Consider the following 18,699-nt stretch of genomic DNA (forward strand, 5'->3'; position numbering starts at 1 on the left):
GTATGTAGAAGCGCGGGTTAACCAGCCGTATGCCGCGAGCGGCGCCGGGCGACCTCGCTTGTTATTTGCCTTTCATTTCCAAACTCATATTACTACGATGGGCGTCGCTTACACCGTTCTTGTAATGTAATGTAGGAAACATTTACACCGTTTATCTGCTGCAATGCCTTTGCAATTTTCATTTTAGTTGTGGTTATATATTACCTTGCATCAGCGGTGAAGATTTCGTGTTCTAACAAAATATTTAGGCAATTAAAAAAAATCGAAGTTAGACGACAGTCATGAATACAAGTAATAAATATGTACATATTTATTACATGTATCTTACTAAGGAATAAGATTAATGATGTAAACTTCGTCGTAACCCTTCAGAAAATACTGTAAACGTAAAACTTGGAATTGCGCCTTTAAGAAAAACATACCAAATTATTCTGACAACGTATTGCTAATATTTAGAAGTAGTGTTCCCGAACCCCAAGGCGGGGCTCACGACAAATAGGCCGATGGATGTTTGCGTAACGCGATATGTCGAACGCGATGTTAAACTTAATTCCTGAAGGGGTGATGCCCCAACATGTCTTTTACTGCCTTTCAACGTGTTCTCTTTGATTTCTAACATAAATGAATATAAAGGGAACTATTTTTATAATAGCACATTAGAAAAGAATTAGTAATTAAAACATTACTAATTGAGAACTTTTATAACAAACTGGCTGTTGCTCGCGAATTCGCCCGTGTGAAATTAAAAAATACAGCCTATGTTACTCCCTGATAACGTAGCTTTGTAATGGTGAAAGAATTTTTGAAATCGGCCGAATTGATTTTGAGTTATTTGAATGCATACAAAATCTTTCCTCTTTATAATATTAGTATAGAAAACTTGAGAACCATAAACAAGAAAGTATATTAAAAACATATGTAACTAATGAGAAACAGATATTTTTCCATACAGAACTACATTTTTTTTTCTAAAGTTCCTATAACCATTAATGTATGACTGCTGTTTTCTTATACATGGGACAAATAATTTAGATTGAGCATTGGATATCCACCTTGGCCTACTATAGGAGTCGTTGGATGCTGAAGGCGAAAGACCGCATTCTGTGTAAGATATTGGGGACGTCCTTTGGGGCAAATCCAACAGTGGGCAGATATAGACATATGATGATGATTAGTTATCCAGTTGCGTATATCACTATTTCCTCATTTTACAGCACAATCATAAGATATCTAAATCCTCAATTACTGTAGCCATAAAATATTAAACATGTACCATAAACGTGCCCCTAAAACATCAGCCGAGATCCCGACAGAGATTCGCAATGGATTTATCTCATGAATAGAAACGCAGTAAAATCTTAACTTAAAAACATGCGGAAAGGGAAGAGGTCGTAAATAATAAAGCATGTACGGCCGTGTGGGGGCACCGACAAGTGGGTTAGCCCTCGTTACTCGGCCCTGCACCCTTCCACAAAGGCACGCGGCGAATGGAGTAAACATACATTGTGCTGTTTCCGTTTTCAATGTACAACGTTTCCTAACAGAGCTTTAAAAATACTGAACATACAATGTCTTACAAAAATAAATGTAATTATTATTTTATTAGCTCTTGTGGTTATTACATTGTTGGTCTTTTTATCTCCAACTAAGTATATGCAATAAAATCTAGATTGCAAATTATACAAAGATATATTACTGTATTAAAGAGGTAAAATGAATAGAGCTATGTTTAATCGACATGAACACCAAACACCTATGAAAATGAAAACCCTTATAAAATAAAGAATTCTATCTCGTATTTTACATTCCAAAATCTAATTTCATCGTCACATCTGTCCGTAAAAATAGACGAAACCCTTCGATTTCTAATAACATCCATTATCGGCCCTACTATAAAGAGAACACGAGCGGAATCAATAGAAGGTGTAGGGACACGAATTCCTGAGGGCCTCCCCAGAGACCCGTCGGACATGGATAATGATCGTCTACCAACGACGGGTACAAATAGGTTAGGTAACCGTTAGCAAATGTAATATCCGACCGTGTCCGAAAGGCCACTGATATTCAAATGACAAGACGACCGACAAGTGTCGGATTTCCGGGACTCGTCCTAAGACGTCACCTTTACATTTGCATAACAAAACTACAACTATTGTAGAATACAAATTTTATAACTTATTCAATACATGAAAATGTCACATTTTCATACTTAATATTACAACGGGTAATGTATACTATGTTGACTGAAATTTTTCAATATAGTTTTTAAAGAAAATCATACGATAAACTTGAATTTGTTAGCAAAGGGTCGGACCCCGCGAGCGCAATATCAGGGACAATAAACAACATCTCACCATCAAGCAGTTAAATATAAATCGTGAGGAATGCGGCGGAGATCGGTGACGTCATTTATTAAAACTCAACCCTGGCAACACCGAGTATATACTTTTAAATATAAAAAAAAAGAACTTTCTATGTTTTTGGTGACACCATTGATCGTAGCGCCTGTGGTGCTACGATCTTTAAGATACAAGTACAATTAATTAGTTTAGTTAGTTTGACTTCCAAAAAACAAAAGAAAACTTAGTTAATTCAAAAACAATTACCCTTTCTTCTTTTGATACATTTTCTCTCTTGTTTTATGTGAAGAAATTTTATCTAATGGAATCTACCACAGATTCTTAATCAATCTTAGATAATTTATAAACATAATAAAAGTAAGTATTTCAATTTAAAATTAAAATAAAGAAATAGATAAAAACTAAAAGGATAAGTAAGTGGCATGGCGGTATTTTTAATCTATTCAAAACGTTCGGTGATCGAAATTTAAAGCTCGCGCCAACAACGAGCCCAATCCCGTGAACAATGTCGCCAACCCCAACGCACGAATGTGCTAAGGAATTATTTAACTACCCTATTATCTATGATTTTATTTATCACTATGAGGAGAATGAATCATTTAAAAGAGATTCCAGTGAAATCACAATACTAAAGTTTCGGAAATGAAACTATGTTTTTATTCTAATTTGAAATTCTAAACTAAAACGCAAGTTATGAATTTTAAAAAAATATATCTGATACTAACTACAAACAATTTCTACGTTTAATATTTCTGATTTAGTTATAATTTTGTACAGTTGAGTACTTTTATTTTAAATTAGCTTTTGCTCACGACTCCGTGCTTGCGGAATTAAAAATTAAAAATCCAGTAAAAAACCTAGCCTATATTACTCAATGGTAATTTAGCTTTCGAATGGCAAAAGATTTTTTAAAATCGATTCAATCGTTTTTGAGTTTACTAGTTACATATAAAAATTCAAATTTTGAAAAAAAAAACTAGATATTTTGTTAACATTTTTCTTTGTAAATCAAATAGAAATTATGAAGTGAGCAAGTAACAGCGGGCGTCAATTAAATGATACAGGTGGAAGTTAGGGGACGCCAACATCCATCCTAATGGGAGTTCGCACTTACTTCTTAACAAGTTTCCTTGAGCGATGTTCAAGATAAGTACAACAATAACTGGATATAATGGTTTATATAAATATTAGTGAACTCTGTCTCTTAAATTTTACGTATAAAAATTAAACCGTAAAATTTTATTGCGGTTAATTCCGTCAAGGAAAAAACTTACAAGAGATTTCGCCACACGGAATTAAAATAAACCTATAATAATCAGAAAATTTATTTACCTTTTATATCTTTTTATTGTATGGATAAACTTTATTCAATACAAGTCGAAAATACATTTTCTAAAAGTTTATAAAGGTTTTATGGCGGGTATTATGACGAATAGTTAATTAAAAAACAAACTTGTGAATGTTGTTTTTTGACATTCCACTTGTAAAGAAGATAATAATAATTGTGAAAATGTAAGATAAACAAATACATATTAAAACATATTTTAAAAATATAGAATTTATATTAATTACTAAAAACAATATTTGATTAGAATATTTTAAAAGTTTATGTTAACTTTACTTCGTACTCATACCTCGTATAAACTTAAACTAACATGAAGGCATCGTTAATCTTAATATTTTGTGTTACGTGAAACTTAAACAAAACTTTAATTAATCCTGTGCGAGTCATCTCCGCGAAACGTGTGCGATGTTATCACACGGCGTATCAGAAGTTTAATCGTCGCGGTGTGGCGTAGCGTAGTGCGCGCGGCCCTAATGAGCCTGCGGTTTTCGGGAAAACATAAGAGTAAAACCCCGATCTCCTCCCGCACCTCCCCGCAACGCCCGACTTCACGGACTTAAGCAAACTTTACATTAATTAATTCCAAACGCTTCTCTTCAACGCATTGTTTTCGCTATCACCTTTGACATACCTACAACATTTAAAAACAAATGCTACTTACTCAGTTAAAATAATTGAAAAAAAAAGTTTAAAAAGTTCTCATATCTGACATTACTGGCACTCAGACACAAACACCTCAGTGCGCACTGAATAAAAAAAAAGTTTTCGCGAATAACCGCGGAGGCGCGCGCGTCCGCCGCCGAAACGTGGTCGACATTAAAACCTTAGCGGGAAAGAAACGGTCCCCTTATTACGTCTCGAAAGAAATTCGCACACAGAGGCGCGGCGAAAGAAGTCCACCCACACAGCGACAGCGGTGCGACGCGACACGGGGGGAGTCGTGTCTGTGTGCGTGGGGAACAAATAAGTATTAAAACAGATAGTTAGGTATAGGACAGGCGTACGAAAGAACACTGTTGTTGACTTGTAGCCAATAAAAATCAAATCTTTAAGTCGAAAGTTTTTCTACTATTGTCCATGTTTAAACAACGTTGTTAAACTAAGGTGTCAAAAACCGTTGATATAATAAAAATAATTACAACACATAACATTAACTTCATTCCAATAATTTTTACTTTTTTATTTTTGTTTTGAATAAATTAAACACTTACCTGCAAATAAAAATTCTTCATTAATTCCCGAATTCAAATTTTATTACCTACCTAACTTAAGTTTGACAACTTGCGAAGAATCAAAACACTGACGATCAATATTTATCACATCACAAAACTAATGAAGAGGTCTCTAAGTTTACGTTAAGTTATTAGACCATGTTTTGTAAAAGCTTACTTAGCAAAGTGGTCAAGATAACGTGACATTTAATTTCACCTTTACTTAGTTCATCTTCTTTCACTAATCGCGTGAACATTAAGAATCGATTGATGAATCAAGATGTTATTTTTTATTTATTTATTGGTGATAACCAATGTTATTCAAATTTGTGCTTATTGTTAAACTGATTAGGTTTAGTTTACAAAAACAGTTTTCATACATTATTTAAAAGGCTAAGGAGCGTTGTTTATGGCCTCTTTAGGGGCTCCTAAATATTCCACTATCAAATTTTATAAGATGTTCAAGAATTTTGTAAAAATCAAATAAATGTTTGTCAAAATTTTGCATAACCTACGTGTTCCTTTTTTTACAATATAAGGCAGATGAACGTTACTTCCAAATTTTAAATGTTTTCTTCAACATTGACTGTTTTAATAATTATTAATTAGAATTATTTATTTTTTATCGAAAGTGTGTTCGGTACGTAAACACGACACAAAATTTACGATCATAACTTATTAGTGGTCGACAATTTATAATAGTGTATACACACAATTCATCGTGTCAACCATTATCATTAAGTAGTGGGCAATAAGCCATCAAGCTGTATGTAAAAATATAATAGATCATCGCAACGTAATATGGAAATTTTATATCGCAATAAAATTCAAATGCGTTCACTTTAATGAGTAAAGCTCGAGGCAGATACAGTGGCGTATCGTTGACAAAAGGATGAGCATTTTACAGAGACCTCTTCGCTTACACAGACCGCGCCGCACCCACACAGCGGTAGACCGCACACCGCGCGTTCATACACAACACACACGTACACAACCACACAACTACAGCCGCGAAACCCGCACGCCCACCCGCCAAACACGCCCAACGTCTTGGGTTTTCTTATAAACCACGTTGGTATTCTATGTCCCGCTCCCTCCCTTATACGCTTATGAGACCCTCTCCTTCTGGCGCAATGACGAGATTCACATAAAACGGGCGCCGCATTCCCGCCTTTTTTCCCACTCCATTTTGACAGCTCGCGGCTCCATATCTAGACGGAAACTAAAACAGTGTTCACAGAAAATATCTTATAAATTTAAGAGCATTAAACTTATGTTTAGACACGAGATAAGAAGCTTTGCTAAACCGAGTCAACGTAGATTGCAGTATCATCAATATCCTTCCACGATTTCATGACTACTTGTAACAATCATCTCCAAACTTTTTACTAAATTAGAAGCATAAAGTAGTTGTTGTTTTTTTTTTAAATTTAAACTTCCTTATTTCGAATAATTTTTTATTTTACATTTACATCTTCTTCAATTAAGTAATCTCCAGTAAATTTATGTTACAATCAATTGAACATTATTTGTAACATAGATTAGACTGGAGATTAAGATCAAAAGCAGTTGTTGAATTTCTCCAATAAACGATAAATAGACGATCATTATAGTTTAATACAATTTAGGACGAAATGTAGCATCAAATCATATTTATATCCTTTCCTAACATCTTGGTGTGTGCTACGTCTTATCGACTAAGTGGCTCAAGACGCATTAGAGCGCGGGCGAGGCGAGGGTGCGGGTGGGTGCGCGGGCCGCGGGGCTCGGCTGGGCGGGGCTGCGGGCTGCGGGGCTGCGGCGCTCCGCTATCGGCACACCGTAACACACATTTTTCCCGCCGCAAACCTCGCGCCGAGGGTTAGCCGCGACCCGCAGACCTCGTTCAGAGGGAACGAGAAGCCTACAACTGTCTCACTCGCCCGCGCATGCGCTTCACAAAAGCTACGAGCGCGCGAACTTTCAAAGCTTTCTTGCGTCATTTGGAATTGAAACGCATCTCGATCGCAGATTTCGCTGAATAAAATACGCAACCATTTACTTTTTATCTATATTACTTACAAATTGTAATTCTAAAAGACGTTATAATAAAAGCACATTGTTATAAATAACTATTTTGTTTCAATAGTTGACCAATATAATCAATCACACATGGTTGCCTACGTGACGATGACAAAAGCTACAATAATTTAAAAACGATTCATCACTTACTGCAGTTTCTCGTGATATTTCAATGAATAATCGCATAAAGATTATCATTTGTTTAAGGGATGGCTTATCAAATTGGAGTGCGGAGCCCCGACTAATCATGCGGCGACGGCGGCTGACGATTCGTAGGTTAGCCGCGACCGCGGCGGCCGCGCCTGCCAGTCTGCCACGCACCTCGTATTAACAAGTAAACTTTAAAACTCGCCTTCTAATCTATTCTAATATTATAAAGATGAAAGAGTTGTATTTTTGTATGTATTAAAATAACTTAAAGAGTACAGGGCTGATATCAATAATTCTTTCACCATTAAAAAGCTACGTTATCAGTGTGGCCATGTTTTTAATTACTTTTTAATTTCACGCTTGCGAAGTTACGAGCATCAGCTATTAATAATAATTGTCAATGACATCATACTATGTTATGCAACTTTTACTACCAGTTCTATTTTTTATATAACTAATTGTAATTAATCGGTTTATATAAAAAAATATTAAATAACGGATACAATGATGCGATTAAATTAACTATTTTTCCGAGAACAATCTCTTTTTCCTTGACCCCCTTTAATTTTTAATCTTACGATATATTTGTGCTTGATATAACTTTTTTTCATGAAGAAAAGCTCATAAGCACAATTTCTTATCAAATCTCGATAATATGGTCTTTTATGCAATAGTTGTAGTGTTACAATAATAAAAATGTGATAGAAAAAAATAAAAATCACTCAATCCTGTCAACACAAGACGTACGACAAACACATCAGGCGCGCTGCGTGTAGACGCCACACCGACATCGCTGAATAAATAACCCGACACTTGTTCGTAAATAAACAATTTAAAATGTCAAGAATAGACAAAGGGCGCAGCGCAACCCTACACTCGACTGACATTCGATTCACCGACAATTTTCGACTTGTTTGCAATTCATAATTATACGTATTGATCAGATAACATACCAGATTGTGAAGTATAACTTACAAATATTTAAACATAATTATTTTATTTATATATACGGAGACCAAAACTTCTTTATTCGTTTCTTGCGGGAACAAACAATGATATTCATTATTCCTCTTATAACACAAATACAAATATAAGTAATGTAACTGCTTACAAATACAATTATTTTAGTGTAGTGTTGTCTTCTTTAACAATAAATAGCTAGACAAAATCATAAATTTATTGCGTATTTATTAAAAAAAAAAACTCTTTCAATGAACTGTGAAATAATGTAATTATGAAACTAGGTAATAAGAGTAAATTATATCTAACAGAAAAGTATTGCTGATAGCACGACGCAAGTGTTAAAGGTTGCGAAGTGGGAGCGAGGTTCAAACCATGCGTGTATCTGCTCGCCTCCGCTAAGCTAGTTATAATCGAGCAGCGAGGCGCGCTGCAGCTGTGTCTGAGGAATGAGCACTGTTAGGGATGACTACATACTCTATCGATGTATTAGCTATTCCCGTGCGGCTTCATCCGCATGAAATTATAAAAAGAGTTTTGTGTTTACATTCGTCAAATTCTCAATTGCAAATGTCAAAATTACCGTTACCATAATAACCTTGCTTCCTTGATGTTGGCAGCTCGTAGCTTATGGTCTCTTTCCCACATTAGGGTTTTTATCCAATTTATTTACCCCTAAGTTTAAGAGCGTGAAAAGTTTTTTAATTAAAAAAACGTATTATTCAAAAATATTCTGTAATTGCTGACATCCTACACCATAAAGGAGTGTGAGTTTACGTTTAGCATAGATGTAGTTATAGTCCCTCTGGATCTAATTCCTAAGAATAGACAGACAAATAGGCTATAAAGTGCTATTTTAATCAATTGCGTAGAAATATATCTTCCCTTTATAGTTAACCTCTCAAGGTTTAACTTTACTCTATAAATAAAAAATATATAACTGAAGCTTAAAAATGTAACTAAAATGATCTATCGTTTTCAGTTAATGTTGGTAGTGTTTTTTTGATGAGAACAAATTATCGATATCGACATGCTTGAGAGCCATAACAACCCTTTCTCAACACGCCATATGCCGCGGCGCTTCGAGCGCGCCCTTAAATTACAGAAGTTCCCGCTCATAATAGAGAGATATGCCTTTAATATCTGCCGGAAACTGCTTCCGTGCCTTGTTTACTTTTTGCCTCCGTTCTTATATTAGAAATTGTGTTACAAAGCAAATACGTTTGTTATCTTGAACTATGGTTACTGCTGACGTCTGTTTTTATGTGTCTATAGTACCAAGCTTGTAAACTGTACCAAAGTAGACTTGATATTATCCTATTATTTTCTTATTAATGAAGACTTGTTACACATATATTTATTAAGACGTAGGAATATTTGTTTTGCCTTGTATCTTAATCTAAGATATTCACTTTTAGTAAATAAGTTATAGTCGTATAAGTGCATTTTTAGTGTTACTAATAATGTGAAAATATATAAACTTTTTTATAAAAAAAAAAAGTAATAAAAACGTATTTTAAATAGTTTTACAAAGGTGTAAAAACACTTATTAACATCAAACTACAGACCTGTATAAACAATAATTCAAAAATAATATAACCGGTCAAATTTCTAGTAAAAGTGGAATAATCGGGGTTCGTTCAAACCATTTACCGTATAACGATCGACCTTTACCCGCGCGTGACATAAGAAAATGTCATTACAGAATCGAACCCCGCAAGATCGGGGTGCAATTTCAATCACAATTCCCGGCCGGTGTCCTGAAACGCACCTGCTGACTGTCACGGGCCCAACACGTGCCCGACTAACAGGCTACTTAACGTAAGTGACCCCACTTACTTAGGTAACCTCTTTTAAAACACACGGCGACGACACGGAAACGATATCCTTATGAAATATCGTATCTAAATTTGACCGATTATGGCCAGGAAAATGTAGCGAAAAGTTGACTTGACCTTTTCTGAAGCAATATTTAATTAATGTTTGCGGAATACTCGAAAGACAAACGAAACACAGAAGCAATTATACTGATGATAGCCCTCTTTGTATTTCCTAACCTGTCTATACAAAAGTAACCAGTCGTAATGACTTATGAACCTCGGAATACAATATGAATTTTAGTTGTAATTTATTTGGGAATTCTACGGAAGACACGTCGTAGCGTGTCCGTGCCGACGTCGTTGACTTTAAACGCCACCAATCCCAAATGTGCCGTCGGAGACAGTCCGATAGCCGGCAATTTCACGAGCTACGACCGCCAGCTGCGACCGACGCGCCAAAAAATAACATTCCCTAAAAAACATTTGCGAAAGAAAGGGATATTAGTCTCCGCGGAGCAATAATCGAAGCCGATTGGCCCACCGAACGCCCCAACACGACACTTCCTTTTATTTATACCATTACTTTATTCTATGGTAATATCGTAAAACATATTTTATGTGCGCGAACACCTTCCGATTTTACAATAAAACGATGCTTGCTGATTGCAGATTTGTCCAGTGGATAATAGACATGCAATAGTCAAAATTGTTTTATTGATTACAGTTTACTTTTCTATAGTTAAATGGTTATAGTGAACAATTTTAAAAACAACAGTTTGTCATGATGTATTCTTGTGTTTGTGAAAAAGGCATATAATAAAATAGCCCTCAAACTAGACACTTCGTAGCACTAGCGTAGCTTCGTAGCTATAAGTTATTGAGCTTTACATCGCACATGTATGTAGCACGGCTTTGGGTGTACGAATAATCGAGACTCGCCAATTGTACGTTTCTAATCGAATTGAAAATTTAAAATCTAACATATATTTTTAACGCGATACATGAACTATTACGGACTAATGCTGATTTACACGAGGGTATGAGAATGATACCGAAGAGTAGATTAGTATTAAATATCGTAGTTCTGCACTGTTATCTGGTATATAACAGTATACTACCCTCGTGTAAAACAGGCTATTATGGGTGAGATTACAAACGCGACGGGGCAGGCTGATGTTTGATGGGTATTTTTAGTCGCGGCGCGGGATTACGCGTCAAGATTAGATTTCAAACGACAAGTGAGCGCGCGACGCCCTGTCACCAACACTGAACGCCCCTGTTTAAGGCTCATTCGCTAAATAATGCTGAATCAATTTTATTAGTTCTATTAATTTTTATCTATTTACCATTATAAATTAACATTAAATACCAGCTATTAGCTATTTTCTCGGATATATTAAATTTAATTAAAACATTTGTTACTCATTTCAAGAGTTCAAATCCATACTGACATTTCTTAAATTAATAAAAAGTAGGTTTTGGATTTAATAAATATTTCAAAAAAAATAAAACAGTTTTTTTTTATTATTTATTCCACTAGAAATATTTGTTAAGTATACGTATCGTGTACGAGAGATCGCGGCCAATTTCTCCGACCATTTCCCCTAAATTTTTTCAATACGCGTTTGGGATCATTTAACATTTTTATGTGTAATCTTGCTCGGTGGCGATAAGACAAGGAGATTTTTGCGCGTCTCTCACTTTATTTTATCGGCGACGTTTTACGGCGGACTCTAAACAGATTAAATCTATAAGAATGGGGCGCTTTCCGTATTATTTTTTGTTCCCGTTTATTGCCTTGTATTTTGGTTTTATAAAATCCCCGTGGAACGTTCGAAATTTGATTTGTTTCCAATTTAAACAACGAAGATATTTTAAATCAGTATAAAAACATAAATCTGGTGCACACGCGTGATGTAAGTACAACGTTTAAAACTGTGATAACGGTCCCATCCCTAGGGCTGTGGAAGTTGACGGTAAACATTTTTATTCCTGCTTTCATAACAGTAAATAAAAGAAATTTCAATCTGTTTTAGTTCTCAAAATCAACACAACGTATCATATGGATGGTCGACCACAGTAATTAATTACGTATCAAAGCAAAGGACACATGAACTTTAAATTATGCAACATTTGTATGGAAATACGAAAGACGCCCAAGAACTCTACCCCGCAGGCATCTTTTTTATTTGTTGCCCCGGTTTGACGCTCACTCGAGGTATTTGATTACTTTTTAATGCAGATTTAGGATTAAGTATTAGATATAGGATAATTTAAACATTCAAAAATTGCAATTTATCGTCATAATAGCGCTCTGTTCGAATGACAAAATAATGTCAAATCAAAAACATGCAATAAGACATTTTATCTACAGTACAAACAAAACTTTAAATCAAAACTATAGTACATCTAGCCATGACGAGGTAGTGCGAAGTAGGAAAAACTTTATCAAAACATGTTAATATTGTAAACGTTTACTTAAATAAATAAAACAATCCATCATTCCGGGGCGTGCGGAGTCGCTAGTGGAAGTATTGTGGACCAACTCGACGGCAAACAAACCCCGGCAATCACCAGTGCAAATGTTTGCCACCGTACTACGCCGCCGTCACGCACCTCGACCCACACCGACAAACGCGTTGACGGTGTTACAATAAACATTACTTAACAAAGTATTAATATAACTAACAAATGCATGTTGTTAAAAATCTCGACTTGTCTATTATCAGATAACAACGCTTCCTGTCACTTTAAGATACCTAAAAACTGCATGTTTAAGTGACATGAAACTTAAAATAAATGCTTCGGAAATAAATTGATGAATGGGGAGTTATTCCAAAGCACTTTTTTCTATCTTTTTTATCTTGATCCAATATTTGAATTATCAATCGTTAAATAACTAATTTTTAATTAATGGTCAATGGTCAAAATTATTTCCATATTTACCTTCTCCGAGAAGCCTTCACCAATGTCTAGTTAACAATAGTTGACTAATAAAAAAATAATAAAACCGTCTCATATTCCATTGTTCAATTTCAATTGTGAGAGATCTATTAAAATTTTCAATTTCTGATTTTCACCCCCTACAGACGTGACGCCGTGTTTATATCATATTTTCCATCCGGCGAAGCTTATTTTATTACTTCGATAGGTCGACGCCTAACTTCGTTGGCCACCAGTGTGAACAATTTTGTAACCGCCGCGAGAATATAAGCCATTTCAATTTTAAATTCTATCGTACACTAATAGAGCTTAAAATGCTATTACCTGTATGTGACTTTAGGTGAGATCGCCAACCATAGCGCGCTAACCTTATATTCTTCAAAGAATGGTTGGTAAATTTTCAATACTCACTTTATTAGGGCAGAGCGGAAGGAGGGTGAACGAAACGGCCTTTATTAGATTTCTAGAAACGTGAACATATAGTTAATAATGTAGTATTTTACTTTTAATTTATTGTTTATTTATATGAATTCAAGTGTTACTAAGATTGAAACAGAAATCATTATTTTAAAAATTGTAATAAATACCTATTAATTTGATCTAACATAAGCTTAAGTTACTACTTTTTTAACACTTTTTTTAATAAATAGTCTATGCTGTTTCTGGTGATGTTTCTTTATCAAAAGGCTACAAAATCTTCAATTTATTGTGAAACATACACGAAGCTCGAATTTTTAGGATAAGCGACATCTATTAAATGATTTTTGTATTTACGCAAACAACTCGTCTGTAGTCTCCGCGTAGATAACAACTTTGTTAATAGTTAGCGCTGCAGTCAGCCATTTCTGTTATTTTCGTGGAAATGAAATTAAAATTTATATCTAAAATATCTCTATTACTTTATTGTAATTATTAATTCAATTGATATTTTGTCAAGTCTAAGCTCAGTTAAGAAGAACAATAAATACAGATTTGGAATAAATCAGATCGGGTCTCGATTTTGATCCAAAACTTATTCGATTATACGATTTCAAAATATATGGAAAAATAAATGTTTTTGTCCTGATACTTTACTTTTTTATAAAAGCTTTTGACGAAATGTTTACAATACAAACAAGCATTTTTAACTAAGCTGAGAAATATTTTTTTGATAGCAGTAATAAGGAAATTCGATGTCACCAATCGAGTTTTAACGATTTTCTTTCAAATCCCTACAAACCAAGCCAAGTTTTGTAATGACATTACGTGACATCAACATTGTCAAAATGAAAACGTAGAGGTTAGGATTTCACGAAATGATGTGTCAAACTCGGAATCGGTGAATAAATATTACGTTTCTTAGTAATTATGAAAAAGTAGTAAGCGAAAATACTAATTCAAGATGGCAGTTGTAATAGAAACAACTCTTGGTGATATTACAGTAGATCTATACTTAGAACAGAGACCAGTTACCTGCTTAAATTTTCTGAAACTATGCAAGATGAAATATTACAATTTCAATCTATTTCACTCAATACGTAGTGGTTTCATTGCTCAAACGGGAGATCCGACCGGTGAGGGTTCTGGTGGCGAGTCTATATGGGGCCTTATAGAAGGGCCGCAAAAGCGTTTCTTTTCAGGGGAAAAAATGCCTAAAATACGTCATACAGATGCTGGTTTGCTAGCCATGGTATGCACAGATGATATGATGATTGGTTCCCAATTCTATTTCACGCTGGCTCCTGACTTAGATTCCTTAGATGGAGTTCACTGTGTTATTGGAGAAGTTACAGAGGGTCGGGAAATATTAAGTAAGTTAAATGAAGTTATATGTGATGAATCACACCGTCCTTATCAAGATGTTAGGATTACTCACACAGTTGTACTCGAAGATCCTTTTAGAGATCCTCCTGGGCTAACACCACCTTCCAGATCTCCTTCACCGAGTGCTGAACGCTTAAGAGGTGGTAGAATTGCGCCTGATGAGGAAATTGATGAGACACAAGGCAGAACAGTTGAAGAAATACAAGAAATGGTTGAAGAAAAGGAAGCTAAGGCTAGAGCAACCATTTTGGAGATAGTTGGTGATTTGCCAGATGCTGATATTGCGCCTCCAGAAAATGTACTGTTTGTGTGTAAATTAAACCCTGTGACATCAGATGATGATTTAGAAATCATTTTTAGTCGTTTTGGGAAAATTGTAAGCTGTGAAGTCATAAGAGATAAGAAGACGGGTGATTCTTTACAATATGCATTTATAGAATTTGCTGATAAACAATCATGTGAAGATGCATATTTCAAGATGGACAATGTATTAATAGATGATCGGCGAATTCATGTGGACTTTTCACAATCTGTGTCAAAAATGAGATGGCTTGGAAAGGGTAGAGGTGTGAAGTATTTTAATGATAATGAACCACAAACTGTTAAGAGAGGCCAAGTAAAATCTAAATCTAGAAGCAGAGAAAGACATTTACATTCAAGTAATGATAAAGAAAAGTATAGGAGTAGGAGCAAATATGATAAGTCACAAAGTAGTAATAGAGATAAGAAATATAGCCATGAAAAAGACCATTCACGCCACAGAAATGATAGAGAAAGAAGTAGAAGTAAATCAAGAACAAAAAATCACAAATCATCATCATCAAAACGTGAAAGGAGCCCATATAGCAGTAGGAAAAGTTCTGATAAGAGCAGAAAAGAAAAACACCATAGTAACCATTACAATGATAGAAAGGACCATAGTTATAATAATGAAAGAGAGAAACATACTAAAGGTAATGAAATAGAATCATCTTATAACAAACATAATGAAGAAAGTCAAAGACATATCAAAAATAACAATAGACGGGCATCTCCATCCCCTTCCAAATATGGTCACATAGAGGAGAGACATTCTAAAGATAGAAAGAAAAGAAAATCTCAATCACCAATCAAAAATATAGAAAAAAGGGATAAAAGCTTGAATAGTAATAAAAGAAAAAAATCTCCATCTCCGGCTAAACATGCCAATAAAAAAGAAATACATTCTAATAGTAACAAAAAAGAGATAAACCAATCTCCAACGAGATATACCGATAATTCTAAAACTAACAGAAAGGAGTCTCATTCCCCTCCAAAATATGTTAATGATAGTAATAGACATTTTAAAAGCAATTATGTAGAGACATCTTCATCTTCCATCATAAAACATAAAAATCAAGATGAAATAAGCAGCGAGAGTTCTAGAAATGAAAAGAAATATTATCAACAACCTCACAACATTGAACATGATTCAAAACACAAACGTAAACTTGAAAATAGTGAAATAAGTGGTAGTAATAAAAAAACCAGACGGGAGCAGCCTCACACGCCATCACCATTATGTGAAAAAGAAAATGAAAAACAGGAACAAAACAAAATCAAGAGTAAACAAACAAACAAATCAAGTGACAGGAAGAATAGGAAATTGCATAAAAAGAGGAAGCCGTCTACATCTTCTGATAGTTCATCTGAAACAAGCACATCTAGCAGTAGTACAAGTTCTTCAAGTGAATCCGACAGTAAAAAGAAAAAGTTAAGAAGGAAAAGAAAGGAATCAACTACAAGCAGCAGCAGTAGCTACTCTAGTGACAGTTCAAGTTCAACAAGTTCAAGTTCTACAAGCTATAGTAGTAGTTCAAGTTCTAATAGTGATTGCAAGAAAAGAAAACAGAAGAAGAAAGTCAAGAAAGTAGTTAAAAAATCTAGAAAGAAGTTATAGTAGTTAATTATAGAATGTATTAAGCTTATAGTACAATAAATGGTCTTTGAAAACTTTAATTCTTTGTACAATGAGAATCATTAGAATAAAATTTGTATGAATTAGCAATGCATTATATAAATTGAGGCACAGTTTATATTTTCTTTACCATTCTCAATCCTCTAAGGCTAGTTTACTTTTATTGACCAATTAATTCTAGAATAAAAAATAACTAACTTTTCAAACTATGAAAAAGCAAAACTCATAAATAGTAACATTGTCAAGCAATATATTTTTTCATTTCTGAATAAATGTAATATTTATCTTTACAAATTCATGTATTTTTTTCTGTACCATTTACATTATTAAATATTAAACATGTTTTCTCTCTTTGTTTAATTACAACAACACTATATAACTGCTTTTATAAGCATTTTCAAAGTACGTTGTAGTACTTTCAAGTTACTTGCTATAATTAAAAAACATTCAAATCCCATGACATTAAGATAGTATACCATACATATACGTTTAACCTCAGAGCTTTCAATATTATACAGAATACCTTTTTACTTGGAAATTTCACTAAGAGAATTAATATTACTTTATAACATCAAATGTACTTTTAACATTAACATAGATTCTTCGTTTTTTTTTTTGAGTAGAATATTTTGAATTAATGCTCCTGTAGTTTTTTAATAGCAATATATATCCTTATTGCTCGTATGGTTTATAAACAATTTGGCAGGTTCTAGTATGTACAAGAATAATTCCACCAAATACCAAAAGCTAAAACCTGTATCAATATAAGATTCACATTCTACTTAAACAGCTAAGAAAAAGCATTTTTTGGATTTTTTCTTTTGTTTTTATTTTATATCTGGGTCTAATCTGTAGCGGGTTATTTTCCAAAACGAATCAATTAGTATACTTTTTAAATGCAATTACGTATTAGGTAATTGTAAATACTCAGGTGGCGATATAAATCTTAATTTAAAGTGTACGAAAGGAAATAATAAATAAAGTCGAGCTACAAATGAAAGGTACCTACTGGCCGAGTGCGAATACAGGACGTCGTTGAATCCCAGCCGGTCTATTGGCTCGGTCAGTTATCTTTTGTACAGTTAAAGTGACTAAACAAGAAGATGACTGTCGTTAGCGTTCGCTATTGTGTACCTTTAGGCTAAAAACGAATGCGTATTTTGAATATCACTGCGAAACTAAAATGTCCGTTACTTAAATTTTATTAACCCCTATAGTTTACTTTTAATTTATATTTCTAAACCAATTACCCACAACATAACTTAGGATAAATACCAGGAGTGTCGGGTCTCAGCATCATGTCATAATAATCATTGGATTCAGAAAGTAAAAATGAATTCATCTAATAAGGGCGTCGTCAAAATGAGAATTAAAAAACTCAAATAATATGAAAATCAATGGTAGCTGCTTTCTAGAACTATGGGCTAGTAACTATGTGCTGGTAACGACCATGTCTCATATAGTTTTAGGCATTGGGGTAGGCCTTTATTCTGCTGTCTGATACAGTCAGATGAAATATATCATTTCATTGTTATGATGTGCGGAATGATACCCAAACACTTATCTGTTGAGTCAATTAGAATTAACCAATACAAAAACATTTAAGGTCAGAAGAGAAAACCAGTTAAAAATGAGCTCAAAGTATTCATACTTGATTATTCCATATTTCGGTTTTAAAAACACAATATGAATAATGTATCATGTAATTTTCATGGCGTCATGTCTTTCGCCATGATGGTACTGTCTGTCTATAGAGATGACATCTACTTTAAGGCACGCGCAAAAATATGGAAAATGTTTAATGTAATGTAATTAATGGGTGTCGACAGCGTTCCTAACGCTTCATTTTCCGAGCAATATGTTTTATGAAGGGCCTTCTTAACTCGACCTCAGACGTCATTGAATACAGGGACGGATTCGCGAATTCGCAAATTCGATTTATAAATAAAACTGATGCGATAAACTTGCAGAGTTAGAAGCTATAGTTAAATTTCATCTCTTTTAACTAATAAATAGCTTATCACACAACAGTTTTCCCTTTATTCTAAAAACAGAATGTACTTAAAAATTATACTAAATCCCAAATGTTTATTACAAAGATTTGATATTT

The 18,699-nt window shown here is 34.1% G+C and overlaps 1 protein-coding gene across 1 annotated transcript; it reads left to right on the forward strand.

The window, feature by feature from the left end:
• Positions 1 to 14,091: 14,091 nt before the first annotated feature.
• LOC106110914 (peptidyl-prolyl cis-trans isomerase-like 4) lies at positions 14,092 to 16,883 on the forward strand. The gene has a single exon (XM_013292870.1). The coding sequence runs from the start codon at positions 14,232 to 14,234 to the stop codon at positions 16,569 to 16,571; it is 2,340 nt and encodes a 779-aa protein (XP_013148324.1). The 5' UTR covers positions 14,092 to 14,231; the 3' UTR covers positions 16,572 to 16,883.
• Positions 16,884 to 18,699: the final 1,816 nt, after the last annotated feature.

Source organism: Papilio polytes, unplaced genomic scaffold (genome assembly GCF_000836215.1).
Source record: "Papilio polytes unplaced genomic scaffold, Ppol_1.0 DF824191.1, whole genome shotgun sequence".
Taxonomy (NCBI): Eukaryota; Metazoa; Arthropoda; class Insecta; order Lepidoptera; family Papilionidae; genus Papilio; species Papilio polytes.

Bases quoted from the DNA above. Each gene is read 5' to 3' on its own strand.
- LOC106110914 (XM_013292870.1), top strand. From the start codon at position 14,232: ATGGCAGTTGTAATAGAAACAACTCTTGGTGATATTACAGTAGATCTA.